At 43.7% G+C, this 13,534-nt stretch overlaps 2 protein-coding genes across 8 annotated transcripts in view; one reads left to right on the top strand and one right to left on the bottom strand.

The window, feature by feature from the left end:
* Positions 1–163: 163 nt before the first annotated feature.
* On the top strand, positions 164–5,905 carry padi2 (peptidyl arginine deiminase, type II). The gene is made up of 16 exons (XM_085924029.1): positions 164–302; positions 1,913–2,084; positions 2,156–2,225; positions 2,302–2,363; positions 2,543–2,660; positions 2,827–2,976; positions 3,061–3,236; positions 3,301–3,404; positions 3,484–3,595; positions 3,802–3,909; positions 4,072–4,223; positions 4,297–4,444; positions 4,638–4,731; positions 4,802–4,881; positions 4,978–5,118; positions 5,411–5,905. The coding sequence occupies exons 1-16, from the start codon at positions 211–213 to the stop codon at positions 5,642–5,644; spliced, it is 2,013 nt and encodes a 670-aa protein (XP_085780155.1). The 5' UTR covers positions 164–210; the 3' UTR covers positions 5,645–5,905.
* The window catches only part of rap1gapb (RAP1 GTPase activating protein b), a 49,554-nt gene continuing 40,820 nt past the window's right edge, over positions 4,801–13,534 (bottom strand). For 3 of the 7 annotated variants that reach the window (XM_085924028.1, XM_085924021.1, XM_085924027.1), the window contains 16 exons: positions 13,421–13,504; positions 13,249–13,349; positions 12,735–12,864; positions 11,438–11,593; positions 11,304–11,375; positions 11,150–11,236; positions 10,910–11,053; positions 10,184–10,315; positions 9,150–9,227; positions 8,785–8,894; positions 8,371–8,487; positions 8,139–8,268; positions 7,918–7,999; positions 7,612–7,727; positions 7,483–7,531; positions 4,806–7,398 (listed from right to left, as the gene is read on the bottom strand). In XM_085924028.1, the coding sequence (XP_085780154.1) occupies positions 7,523–7,531; positions 7,612–7,727; positions 7,918–7,999; positions 8,139–8,268; positions 8,371–8,487; positions 8,785–8,894; positions 9,150–9,227; positions 10,184–10,315; positions 10,910–11,053; positions 11,150–11,236; positions 11,304–11,375; positions 11,438–11,593; positions 12,735–12,864; positions 13,249–13,349; positions 13,421–13,504 (1,548 nt within the window). In that variant the 3' untranslated portion in view covers positions 4,806–7,398; positions 7,483–7,522. Of the gene's footprint in view, positions 7,399–7,482; positions 7,532–7,611; positions 7,728–7,917; positions 8,000–8,138; positions 8,269–8,370; positions 8,488–8,784; positions 8,895–9,149; positions 9,228–10,183; positions 10,316–10,909; positions 11,054–11,149; positions 11,237–11,303; positions 11,376–11,437; positions 11,594–12,734; positions 12,865–13,248; positions 13,350–13,420; positions 13,505–13,534 lie in introns of all 7 variants that reach the window. The other 4 variants (XM_085924022.1, XM_085924026.1, XM_085924023.1 and 1 more) reach the window with 4 other exon arrangements.

The raw sequence follows: 13,534 nt of genomic DNA, 5'->3' as shown, positions 1-13,534 counted from the left end.
TGACAGGGCAAAAGAAAAACAGCCGGGGGGGGGTTGGGGGGGGCTTGTCACATGATCTAGGGGTTGGAGTCAGGTCCCCTTTTCCGACGAATCACAGGCCAGGACTTAACTTCAGGCTTGTTCCAGCCTTTACTGTGTTGTGAAGGCAGAGGGGTGGCCACCGGCCGGTGCAGTCCGAGGAGAGCTACCTGGAGTGCACCGGCAGGAGCCATGATTCGCCCCCGTACTCTTCGAGTAGATTATGGCAAAACTGCAAACGCCGTATGCGTGGTTGGGTCTGCCCTTCACCTGGGCCTGAACAGGTAGGCCAGAAAACAGCCTCCCTTTGGAGATTTCAATTGAGAAATGTGTGCAATTTAGGTACTCATTTCTATACTCAAAATCACTTTTACTTTCTCATAATATTGACATTCATTTATTAAAATTTGGAAATGAACTTTTCTACAATATTTCAGTTTAGAGAGATGCACCTGTAATAATGAACATATTCGTACCTCTATGAGCCAAAGCCATTTTGTTCTTTATGATTCATTAGATTGTACACGCCCGCAAGTTGCCTTTTTAGAGGGAGGATATAGTGCATGTCTTTCTTGTTTTTGATTTCAATATGGACCGGGCCATACAAGTCAACACGCAGATGCTGTTGCCAGCCACATAGTAAAACAGGCCATCTATTGTTGCAGTGCAAACACCAGAGACTTTGTTGTGGCATCCAATTGCATCTGCCGTGCCAAACGACAGCCGACGCAGCACATCATGCCGAAACCGGATTACCCAGTAAATACAAAATAGTGCAGGGCCGGCCGGCCGCTGAAAAATACCCCCCCCCCCCCCATTTGTGTCACTTGCTATTGCCACTGGGCCTGCATATGCACTGCAAGAATGTTAACAGCAAGCAAGGGCATGTTTTGTTAAGAGAATGTCTTCAATGGGGGTAATTTTCCTCCACAAAACGGCTGTTTCAGGAAAAGAGAGCGGAGATAGTGTTGGGATGATAGCGTCTATTGTGTAAATAAGAGGACGTCGATGCCCTGAAGGTATCTCGAAACAGGTTTCACAACAGTGACTCTCATTAAAAATCGTTGTTTGCTTTTTGGGGGTCTTGTGACCTCTTTGCAATATGGTGTATTCGCTACTACGTAAACCAACTGTCATCCACAAAATTGCTTGCACGCTGGAAAGAGAGACAGTCATGGAGAAAAAATCCTTTCATTACTTTTGAGAAAAAGGAATAGCTTTTGAGGCGGTTTCCAAAAGAAGATATTGATTCATAATATTCATTGAACTTTTTAAAATGAAACTTTATGGTTCATTGGAAATACAATATGCGATCCTAAAACAGTAGCAGAGCAGTCTTGTAAGAAGTGGAGTGTTTATTTCCAAAACCTAACATGCAAACAATCAGTTAACTACTCAAATGTTGGAGAACAAAAGGCGCTAACAAACACGTAGGAAATAATTAACCGACAACTATGGCGCAAGGTGGAAGTAACAAAAGCACCTGCACAACTAAAGGGTATGACGGCAAAACGATTACGGGAATGGGAGGAGGGAGCAGAACAATGAGTGTAAAAATTACCTCGGTCAGTTTTTTATTTTTTAATTTTTTATTTTTTTATATAATCTTGCCAATTTATTTGTTGTGTGGCTGAAGTTTAGTTAAAAACTATACTTTTTTCCACTTACTTATGATTAAGATATTTTAAATTGTATTCAAAATATATTTTTTTCCAAATGTATGTTGTAGTAATATAAGTGTGATATTTTCTATGATTTGACTTTGTTTTTAAATGCTTTTAAATGTTGTACTTGTAAGTATGAGAAGCACACTGAGTTAGTTTGAAAATGAAATGAGCCAGATAGTAAATCAAGCTGCCTTTTCTTTCCTTGCATTGCCAAATGTGATCCACAGGAGCGCGCCTCCCAACTCCACATTCTTCTCAGTCAAATGTACGCCCAACGTTCAGTACAGCATTGTCCCGCCAACCCAGGTGACCTCTCACCTCTCACCTATCGCCCTCGATCCAAAATCAGTGCTGCTCATCTTCATGAAGAGTGCCAGCCAACATGAGAACGACAGCAAGGTAATTGTTGACGCCTGCGTGAAGTTAAGTTTTGTGTAAGCCTGCCTTTTTTTTAATTTCTATTTCACAAGCTTACTGTTCGATACTACGGTCAAAATCACGAAGTTTTGAGCAATGCCATCCTGCACCTGACAGCACTTGGTATGACACAACAAGACATATTTAAGTGTTGTGCTTCTTTTGCATTTCAATCACGTGAAACGCGTTTGTCACGCAGAGATCTCTCTTGATGTGGATGCTGACCGAGATGGCGTTGTGGAGAAAGACAACCCCGATAAGGCGAGCAGAAATGTGTAAAAAAAAAAAAAAAAAAAAAAAAAAGTCGGTACTGGCGATTGACAAGTCTGGATGCAGAGGAATGGAATTTCTGACTCCTCGAGTCTCTAAAAACATTTTGAAAGATATGATAGAGGCAAAAAATACTATTTAAGATACTAGTCCTCCTATTTTGTTGTTAGGGATCTTGGAAGTGGGGTCCCGATGGCCATGGAGCTGTCCTATTGGTCAACTGTGACTCGGAGCGCCGCTATGCCAAGCAACGTGACACCGAGGTCGACTACATCTCCAAGTTGTCTGGTATGGAAGATGCACCACCGCTCTTGCTCTTTATTCTACTTCATTGAAGGCTATATTTCACAAGCACTGTACAAACCTACAAACAGACCGTGACAAGCGAGTGAGAAAACGGAACGCTTCCACTGGGGGATACCTAACGCTGTGACCTTTCTATGCCCGCATGCAGATTTGCGTGACATGTCCGAGATGGTGCTGCGGACCCGCGGGCCAGCCAAGCTCCCGCCGGGCTACAAACTCACCATGCACATCTGTCAGGGCGATGCAGAAAGCGTCAGGGTCTACAGGCCCAGGTCTCAGTCAATTGGCAGCATTCTGTGTGAGTAAAAAAAAAAAAATCAACTGACGTGTTGTAAATCGTGCCTTCACGATTTGAGCCTTCAAGCGTATTTCTTCATTTCAGCTGGGGTATCTGGCGGATTTACGAGAGTGCTGTCAAGTCAGGTGTTGTCCGGGCAAGTGCCGTACCTCGGGGGTGTAGCAGAGACTAACTTTTACGTGGAGGGTCTCAGGTTTCCAGATAAGGACTTTGACGGGCTCATTACTATCAACCTTAGCCTGCTGGAGCCCATTTGCAAAGTAAGAGCTCTTCACAATACAAAATGGTCCCGTATAAGATCCAGAATCACGTCATTGTCCGCAGGGTCTTCCCGAGACCCCCATTTTCACCGACAGTGTCGTGTTCAGAGTGGCGCCGTGGATCATGACGCCAAACACCTTGCGGCCTGTTGAGGTTTTTGTATGCAGGTACAGAAACCCCCCCAAAACATCATATATACGTATCCATGACAATCGTATCTTCTCATCTAATTTTCCTGCTGCTCAGCACCTCAGACAACTACGGCTTCTTGAAAGGAATGAAGAGTCTGGTGGCGAGGAGCGGCTATAAACTCAACATCTGTCACGAGTATATGAACAGAGGTGACCGCTGGATGCAAGTAAGATAAGAAAAGCTGCTTTTTTTGTTTTTTAAATGTTCCACACGAGCTGAGTGAGTCCAAACCTAAGATTTGAACCAGGACCTCAGCAATAAGAAGGAGATTTTCTCTTGCAAAATGGCACATTGCGTCAAAGCCATTCAAATGAAGCGTCATAAACCTGTATTTCTTACTTTATGCGTCATGAGATGGCCATTTTCCCCTAGGATGAGCTGGAGTTTGGTTACATCGAAGCGCCGCATCACCGCTTTCCCGTGGTCTTGGATTCCCCCAGAGATGGGAAACTTTTGGACTTTCCGTACAACGAGCTACTGGTGAGCGATGCTTCCTCGGCTGCCAAATGTTCAAAGTGAAAATAAATGTCTTCTGAACACATGACAATGTCACCAAATCAATCCTCTTCCGTAGTTGTCAGTCTCAACATAATCTCAGCGATTTCATTTCAACACATAGCATGTTTGAAATCATCTCTTCAGGGTCCCGACTTTGGTTACGTGACGAGAGTGGCCCTCAGGAAAGACGTGAGCAGTTTGGACTCGTTCGGCAACCTGGAGGTCAGTCCTCCTGTCACGGTCGACGGCAAAGCGTATCCATTGGGAAGAATCATCATTGGCGTCGCCTTTCCCACGTAGGTTTGCTTTAGATCACTTTTAGTTTGGGTGGAAACGTGAAAGAAGAATTCTGAAAATTCTTTTTTTAAGAACTACCAATGGACGGAACATGACCAAAGTGGTGCAGGACTTCCTGTGGGCACAGAAGGTCCAGCAACCCATCGCCTTGTTTTCTGACTGGCTGGTTGTCGGCCACGTGGACGAATTCATGACCTTTGTTCCCGCACCAGACAGGAAGGTAAAACCAGGAAGGCTGGATTTACCACATGGTTGAAGCAACACAATTATGATTTGCAATTAAAAAAAAAAAATCATGGAATTAAATCATGTTTAGGTGACTTTGCTGCTTTTCTCTTTTGTCCTTTAGTCTGACATGATGCCAGTGCAAATACTCAGGCAGTGTTCTCTTTTTGTCCTGTCATCATTGGCAGGGCTTTCGGTTGCTGCTGGCCAGTCCGGACGCGGGCTACAAACTATTCAGAGGCCTAAAGAACAGCGGTCATGGACAGGCCAAACTCTTTGAGGGTATGTCCGTCCTTTACTGGAATTTTTGTCCCCCCCCCCCCAATGTGCAAACCAATCCACTACCTCTAAGGGCGGAGTGACCAAGAGCAAATCACAGTGGACGAAATACTCCAAGACGAAGCTTTCCAAGCTGAGAACAACTATGTTCAGGTGAGTCTGAAATTATTACAGCTTTTGAGCTTTACAAAAACATATAACATCAAATAACAATACGAGCAAATAATAAATGGGAGCCTCTTTGTTCAGAGCTGCATCGACTGGAACCGAGACGTGCTAAAGCGAGACCTTGGCCTGGAAGACGGCGATATCATCGACTTACCCATCCTTTTCAAGTTACAACAGGACGTTGACCAGGAATTCAGAGCAGTCGCCTTCTACCCCGACATGGTAAGTTCGAGGAGCGGATGGACTCTTTTCCAACACAGACCGTGTACTTCCTCAAGCAGTTCTTGATATTTTCTCAACTGTAAATAAAGGATACAGGTTTTTTGTCTTTACAGTCAGTTTAAAGCTCGAGTAGGCAACGTTCACCCAAGAATCCCAGCATTTATGTGTACTGTATGTTTTGGCCAAATAACCAATGGCATAATAGTATTTTATATTTATCATGAATAATATTGATATTATTTGTAATATGTTTGTAATATTTTTTCTAATAATTCTATTTTATATTATGTAGGTAAACATGATCGTGCTGGGTCAAAGTCTCGGCATTCCCAAGCCCTTCGGCCCCAAGGTGAACGGGCGCTGCGCCCTGGAGGCGGAGATGTGCTCCTTGATGGAAGGCCTGGGACTCACCTGCACCTTCATCGACGATTTTGCCTCCTACCACCGGCTCCTGGGTGAGGTCCACTGCGGCTCCAACGTGCGCAGAGAAGGCTTTGACTTCAAGTGGTGGGACCTGGACTTGTAAATTGAGGAAGCATCACTGCCATGGTCTTCATTAAACATCTTTGTTGTCTTTATTTACAATGAGGATGCAAAGCAATCAGTATGTACAAGCGTGTCTTTTCAACAAGCAGACAAGAAGAGAAATACAATCATTTCATCACTTTTTGGATCCACCACGAAAGCACAGGCCAAAAGGATGGATGTGCTATTTTCTTGAACCACATGGAGGCGCCAGCCATCTGCAGGTTCAGTTCAAGTCAAATAAAAAAAAATAAAAATCAAATGTTTGAGCTCAGCCAATTGAGGGTGTTTCCGCCCCCCCCCCCCTGCATTTTTCCTATCCGTTTTACACAAAAATACCTGCAAAATAAAAGGAAGCATGTTGTGCCTTGTGTGTTACATTCAGGAACCTCTGGATAGACGACCGCTCACGAGACACAATCATTTGGAAAGGCAACCTCAAGATGAGTCACAGTGTAGTTCCCCAAAAAAAAATCCACTTGACAAACACAAACTAAGAATTCTCTTGCAAACCATCTGAGCATTTATTTGTGATCCTTGTGTCTTCCTTTTTTTTTTTTTTTTTTTTTACCTTCAGCTATTGTATGACATTTCTGCACACGTTTTTGTACAACAACAACGTTACTCGTAAATCAAAACTGTGCACTAGTTGACAACTGTTACTAGTACTGCTGGTGACATTAAAACCTTTTACTAGCGAACAACTAACAAGCTTAATACATACAACAACATTAAGGAACTAGAAAGGTATATCACTAAGAAAAAGGATTTGGACAATTCTTTAAACCAATGTGTCTAAACAATTACTCGATGATTTAGATAGTTGTCTACCAACGAAACATAACTACTAGGAAATGTTCTCTCGGAACGTCTAAAACAAAAAATAATATTGGGGAGTGCACGGAAATGTCATACAGGAAGAAAAAGTCATGAGTTATTCTACTAGTGTGCTCACTTGTATTAGTAGTGAGGACAAGGAGCATACCGGTACATGAATAATTCAGCCCAGTCGTTGGATAATGAATAAATGCTCAAATGGCTCTCCGTAAGTGTAAGCATAAGTCACAACTATCTGACACTTCAGTAAAAAAAAAAAATTCATATTGTACACTGCACGTGGAGATGAATAAAACGGGAATCACAGGTACAACCAACGTGGCACCAGAGGAGTTTCTTTTTTTTCTCGTTTTGTTTTTTGTCAAGCAGGTTGACACCATGCACAGTAGCACTCGCACAAACAAACAAACAAACAAACAAACAAACAAACAAACAAACAAACAAACAAAATGCTTTGTTGCTGGTTCAGGCACCAAAGTAAATATGACTTCTTTTTTTGAAACTGCCATTCTACCATCAGTGGAGTCAACGCTGAGATATCCTATTTTATGGACATGTTAAGTTTGATTAAATGCTTCTGTTGTCAAATGCTGTTCGTTCCTCAAATGAACGTAAAACAATGGCATCACGCGGATGCTCAACAGGTTACAGACCAAACACTCGGCTCAAGAACGCTCAGTTTACCTCACTCCAAATCTTCAAAACTGACACTGACACGGAGATGATGATCCTGCATGGACTTCAAAGGAACAGCCTCTGAGCTTGCATTGACATCTCGTCAGGATGGCTAATGAATCCAAACGGAACCCTTCCAGGAAAGAGCTATGGCCCGCGTCTTCAAGTCGAGCTCGGTCAGAACCAGGCAGAACCGGCGACCTATTTGCTTGGTTCTGACTTGTAGTGCCTCTCCAAGAAATGCTGCAAAAGAAATAGACAAAAGCGGAGGAGTCAAAAAAATGCTCCTTTTGTACAGCGTGCCCAAAGTTGAAAGCAGCTTCTAACCTGACAAGGGACGTGGATGCGGCGAGTCAGTGGCGTGTGGCTAACAGTTCTGTGGGAAAACACAACAGTTCAGCTTGAATCATATATATTTAGAAATAAGATGGATGGATGGACTAGTTGTTGTCATACCGAGGACTTGTGCTCCAGCGGCGGGCGCTCTGGCCTGGAACGGCCATCTGTCGCTTTCAACTCGGGTCCCTTAGGTCCGTCGCTTTGATGATGGAGTCGAGACGGAGGAGGTGTGGCTATTCAAAAAAGAAAACATAAGAAATCAGTGGCACCAAAAGATTCCGGTTTCATTTGTGTCTCAACTCCCATTTCGTTTCCTCTGTCACTAATATTAGTCAATCTTCACAGATGATAAATAATAGATGAATTTGAATGCGGTTATGAAAATCGATATGGTATGTGCAATGGTTGGACACATATACACACCTGTGAAACCTGCATGGCTCATACTGAGCGAGCCGTCGTCCAGAGAGTCTCTCTTGTGTGGCGTAGTGGCCGACACACTTTCCTGCAAGGAAGTTAGAAATGTACATTATTTTAAATTGTAAACAAAGAAATGCAACTATTTTTTTGTTTTTTTTTAAAATATGAATAACCTGTGTCCAGCCCTGATTTACACTGTGCAGGTGTTCCTACACAGCACTCACCAATCCCGTGTCATATTCGTCGTCAGCCTCGTGCTCCTCTACGACGCTGGCGAAGCTGCTTGCGTTGGAGGAGGAGCGGGAAAGATCCTGAGCCTCTGGGATGGACGGCGCCCTGCAACACATGACCAAACTACACACCCTGCGTCACACGGGCCACTCGATTGCCATTATTGATTGTTTTTAAATCATGAGTCGTCATGAAAGAAGGAGAGGCGTTAAAGTGAAGCGCTACCTGTTTCTGGCAGGGGTAAACTCAGGAGAACTGTGATTGGACGAATTGTCCGATCTATTTTCCAGTGAGATGTGGCCGCTGTCTGACGTCCTTTGAGTGCACGGCGACACGTCCCGGCTGCGTCGCAAAAACACTAAATGTCACAACTCTGCCAATTTCTTACAAATATCGTATCAAAAAAGCTTGTTTTTATGTGACAAATGAATAAAACACGCAAAAAAAGACATTTACACATTGGTTATTTTAAATAACTAACCAATTCTGCCTTAGACATGCCCCCATGAGCTTAATTAGTATCTATAGTCATGGTGGAACAACCTCAAGGTAACAGATATTTCAACACAAAAAGTGAAGCAACACAGACAGACAGACAGACAGACAGACAGATAACCACAAAAATATTATGGCAGATACCTTCTTTCTTGGACCTCCTGGATATTCTCAATGCCAATGGCGCTGCTCCGGCGGGAGCTGAAGGGTCCAGATTTTTTCCTGGTGGGACTTTTTCCAGGAATAATCAGGGACTGCCACACATAGAGGACAGTTAGATGCACTCGATCGCAACATGAACATCACAGGCTAGCCAGTCAATGCTATTTTCACAGAAAATGTTCTTTTTTATCAATCTAAATGGGCTTACAAAATGACCTACTGCGGAATGCAAAAAAAGCAAAGTTGAAAGTAGCCATCAAAGCATCACATTACACAGGAGATACATTAGCTGCAGCATCGAATGGAGCAAAAACACATGAAACAAGAAGGGAGAAAGAAACATGAACCTCTTCTATTGTTCCTATCCCTATGGCGCTGCCTCGCCGGCCGTATTTACCCGGACTTTTCCCCGGGACGAGCAACGACTGATGCACACAAAGGCAGGATGGGACGGGAGAGAAGAAAACATGGCAGGTTGAAAAGCAAAATCAACAACACATTGTAACATCTCATGCGTCCAACACACAAAAACACACAGCCAGACACACATCATAAAACAACGGAAATATTGTTGTTGTTTTTTTTAAAACAATTCAAGAGGTGCTCAGGCATTGTTAAGCAATTTTTACACTGAAGTAAGAATGGTAAAAAATAAATCACATTCACATTGTGCCTTTGTTGTCAGGCATTATTCCTAACATGGGTCAGAGGTTAACTTGTATTTACACCGGATGCGATAGTAAATGCGAATGGTAATATCAAACAACAGCTTTTTCATCCAAGATCCTCAAGAGACTGAGCAACCCTTGTGACTCCAGAAAGCTTCACTCTTCAGCCACACATGGTGAAATCACCCATGCACTACATGGTAAGGTGACATGCACAGAACTATGGACATACACGTGTCACAGTCAGCAGCAAACACAGGAGCACAGGGAGCAAGGGAGTCTGGGTAGTCAAACAGCCGCAACCAGAAAATTCCCCTACTACTTTTAAAACCAAATTTGAAAAGTTATTTTTTCTTGGCATATAAATGTCAGGATTCTGACACATTTCAAATTGCACAGCTTTATCATCATAAATATGTCAACCAAATACGAAGTAAACGCAACCTAAAAATGACACTAATTGTATCTTGCCCCAAGAAATCCCAAATGATCCTTCCTCATTCAAATGAATGGAAATGCTATTAATCCACTCCAGCTTCCCAGTGGTCACAGTCTAGAAAAACAAATATTTTTTCCATACTAAAGTTTCCACTTCTTTTTTTCTTCCCAATCTTGGGTACAAAATCAAATTTCTTCTCCTTTCCCATTTTGCATAGGAACCTTGACAAGTGCGTAGACAATTGTGTAGTGCATCCTGCGCTGCAGCTACTTACAATGCCGGGTGTTTTGGGGCTCTCGGCCAGATTGTGGGTAAAGCTGCCACTGTGACTAGTGGAGACTGTGTGTGACTTCTTGCTACTGAGGCCCATGGCGTCCATTGACTGGCTTCTGCTGCGGATGACCCGCTATACAGAGAGAGATGGGAGAAAATGAATGGTCTCGCCCCCCACTCTAGCTTCTGCTGCTGTAGTGCGGTCATGGTGGTCGTCATGGTGACAGGTGAGGACTGAATTGACCATTGGCCCGGCAGGCTTGCATGAGACGGGGATCAGCCCCCAAAAGAGTGGGACTTTATTTGGAGCGAAAAACATGTTTTTCTAACACACAAGGAACTGTTTGAAAAATAATGCATCATCGTGTTCATTGGTCATACAAAATCCGAGCTCCCGCCGCTGCGGCCTGCGGCATGAACGCACTCCCGCGGTCTAAATAAATTGATGGAGCACAGCCAGTCAGGACAGAGAGCCTCCGGTACATAATGTCAAAGAAAAAAAAAAATACATCCGTCGCAATCCAAGCGAGGAAATCAAAAGCCACAGGCCTGGTCCTTAGAGATACAAAAGCCATTTAGTCCGTTTGGCTTTGTCGCAAATGAATACCCAGAATCCCTAGACCGAGAGACAAGGGAGCCAAAAAAAAAGCATCTCCAAACTTCCTCATTCTCACTCATGCAGAAGAGGTCGTGCCTTATCAAAGTAAAAAAAACGAAACAGGCGTACCTTGAAGGACTCGAAGAACCCTCCGCCTCCTCCGCTACCGCCGTTCTCCAGTTTGTCGTCATCACTGGCAAGGCCCATCATGGACTGGGTGTTGATGTGCAGTTCCTCGTACAGCGTTTCCAAGAGAGCTGAACGTGTACGCTCCTGAAGACAATCAGAATCTTCACAAATACTCGACTGAATGTACAAAATGGCCGACTAGGACACAGACTAGTATTGATGTCACAGTGCTGGCCTTACCTCCAGCTTGGCAAATTTCTCCGCCTTGTAGCAGGCATATTCGGCATTGATGAGCTTGGTAAAGAGAAATTCGCGAAGCTCCGGGCCCTGAAGAGGTTGAATTTGAGCTACATGGTGAGTTCAGATTCTCCGCACGCGTGACGCCAACACTGACCTTTCTGAAGATGGCCGGGTCAGGCAAAGCCGGCCCAAAGAAGGGCACGTCATCCCTCGCTGTCACAGATACCTGAATGGGGGGCAGGTGACATATAAAAAAAATGGATTCACCATGATGTGGGGGGGACAAACCTTGTATGTGACGTTGTCCGTACACGCGTCCTCCACCTGGACCACCACGTAGGCGTGCAGGAAGTTGGACTGGATCATGTCGGGAACGAAGGGCGTGTTCTCTTCCTGGAACACGATGGCGACGATGTCGTTACCTATGTGCCTCTTCCTCTGCAGCTGGAATGGCACACAATCACGGACAAGGTAGTTCAGTACATTTACATGAATTAATTAACGTGCTTTGAGCTCCTCGTGTACATCATTAAAGCCTGTTTTAAATGAATAGCGTGTTTTCCTCAAAAGCAGCTAAAAGGGAGATAAATATGCAGAGAGAGCAGCGGAAACGTCATCAGCGAGGATTTTATTGGCTGTCATCTTTCATATGTACATGAATGAGCAACACAGCCATGCGGATAACACGGGTCTCATTTTCTCCACGCAGATGGGAGTGCATAGAATGTCTGCGAGCACACAATCGAACAATGACACGCTCAGCATCCTCTCAACGGTGTTAAATTAGAATGACATGGACCCCTAGCTAGGTCAAAGGTTTTAGAACAGCGCCACCTCCTGTATATACCTGCATGTTTTTGTTAACATTCATTACTTTTGTGTTATTCACAGAGACATAAGAATCAAAAGTCACTTTTTCTTAAAAGTGACAGTATGACATCAGTAAGTGAAAGAAAAAAAAAAAAGAAAAACAACCTTGACCTTTTGTATTCTCTGCACAAGTTGAGCATTTGTGCAAAATGGCCATCAAATTTATAGCACAGGCTTAGTCAAGGGAGGTTCACAAACCTTACAAGCATTTTAACACTGCAAACTCAAAAGCAAGTGCAGAACTTCTCCTTCACAGGCAGATTTCTAAAGAGAAGCGAAAAAAGAAAATCCTTTGCTCTTTGGATTTCACACTTGATGGATAGCTAGGCACTAGAGACCAAACTTGTATACGAGGCAATAAAATGTCAATTTTGCAGACTCTGTCTCCTTTATACATACTGTAGAATAGAAATGAGAACCAAAGAAGCACCTTGGGAAAGGTAATAGGATGATTGCTCTGCTTTTTTTTTTCCGACTCAAGAATCAGGACATGTGAGTTGTCCGCCCATTTGATATCACATTGGAGGGTTACCGTGGTAACAACTACTAGAGCGCGCCAAAGAGTCAAGGGGGACTAACGCAACATCTTACATGTGGAACATCAGCAGTGGTGCAGTGACAGAACCTCCATTACTATTCCCAACACGGGTCACTATAAGATGAGTCCTGGACTGGTTAATTCATCCAGTCCATGGGTAGGCAACTTGAGTCTTACCTGCTGGGAGTCCCCCTCGGTATAAGGCAGCTTGGTGGAGACATGGAACATGATCTCCTTGCCGTGGAAGTTGGTGTAAACCGATTCTGTCCCCGTTTGGCCGTGCGTGACGTCGAGGCCTCCTCGAAAACTGGAGCAGAACAACAGAAGACAAATCTTGCAAATGTGGTCAAGCCCTAAAATTGCAGACTTTAGTTTATACATTCTTGCGGTCAACTATTCCCATGCATGCCTCGTGACAAATCGCCCTCACTTACTTTCTATTACAGGTTCATTTGTAGCTAATCCATAATCAATAGTGAAGTGAATAATGACCAGACATGAGTTTTAAACAGCGCTGAGAACAGCAACAAAAAGAGTGCCCCATTGCACAATGTGTGTGTTTTGCAGATTATATGCAAATTAGTGATTATTCTCACTTCTAGCCAGAGTTTGTCTTTATCAGATTGTGAGTCAAGCATAAGAAAGCACCATCTGGACCAAAAGTGAACTCAAAGAAAAAGAGCATGCTCACCCTTTAAAGTCATGCAGCTCAATAGTCTGGCCCAGGAACTCTAAAAACTCGACAAAAGCCGGACTTTCTTTCATGTTTCCAAAGACTTCCTCTTCCGTGGTCTGAATGAATAATGACAAGATAAGAAGGTCTGCCAAGACCAGCGATGCCTCTTCAAGAATAAACGTCTCACCTGGCCAAACTTTTGATAAATGACTCCGAACTTGAAATTATTGTTGATCACATGTTCGTCAAAGGTAACGATGAGGCGTGACGCCTGTGGATGGAATGACACATACACAATAAA

This window comes from Syngnathus leptorhynchus, chromosome 11, assembly GCF_054491065.1.
Source record: "Syngnathus leptorhynchus isolate UIUO chromosome 11, UIUO_Slep, whole genome shotgun sequence".
NCBI lineage: Eukaryota > Metazoa > Chordata > Actinopteri > Syngnathiformes > Syngnathidae > Syngnathus > Syngnathus leptorhynchus.
This window is presented reverse-complemented; position numbering and strand designations above follow the sequence as displayed.

Coding starts and splice junctions, on each gene's coding strand:
- padi2 (XM_085924029.1), top strand. CDS start 211: ATGATTCGCCCCCGTACTCTTCGAGTAGATTATGGCAAAACTGCAAAC. Junction 4,732..4,801: donor ACAGGCCAAACTCTTTGAGG/GTATGTCCGTCC, acceptor ACTACCTCTAAG/GGCGGAGTGACCAAGAGCAA. Junction 4,882..4,977: donor CTGAGAACAACTATGTTCAG/GTGAGTCTGAAA, acceptor CTCTTTGTTCAG/AGCTGCATCGACTGGAACCG.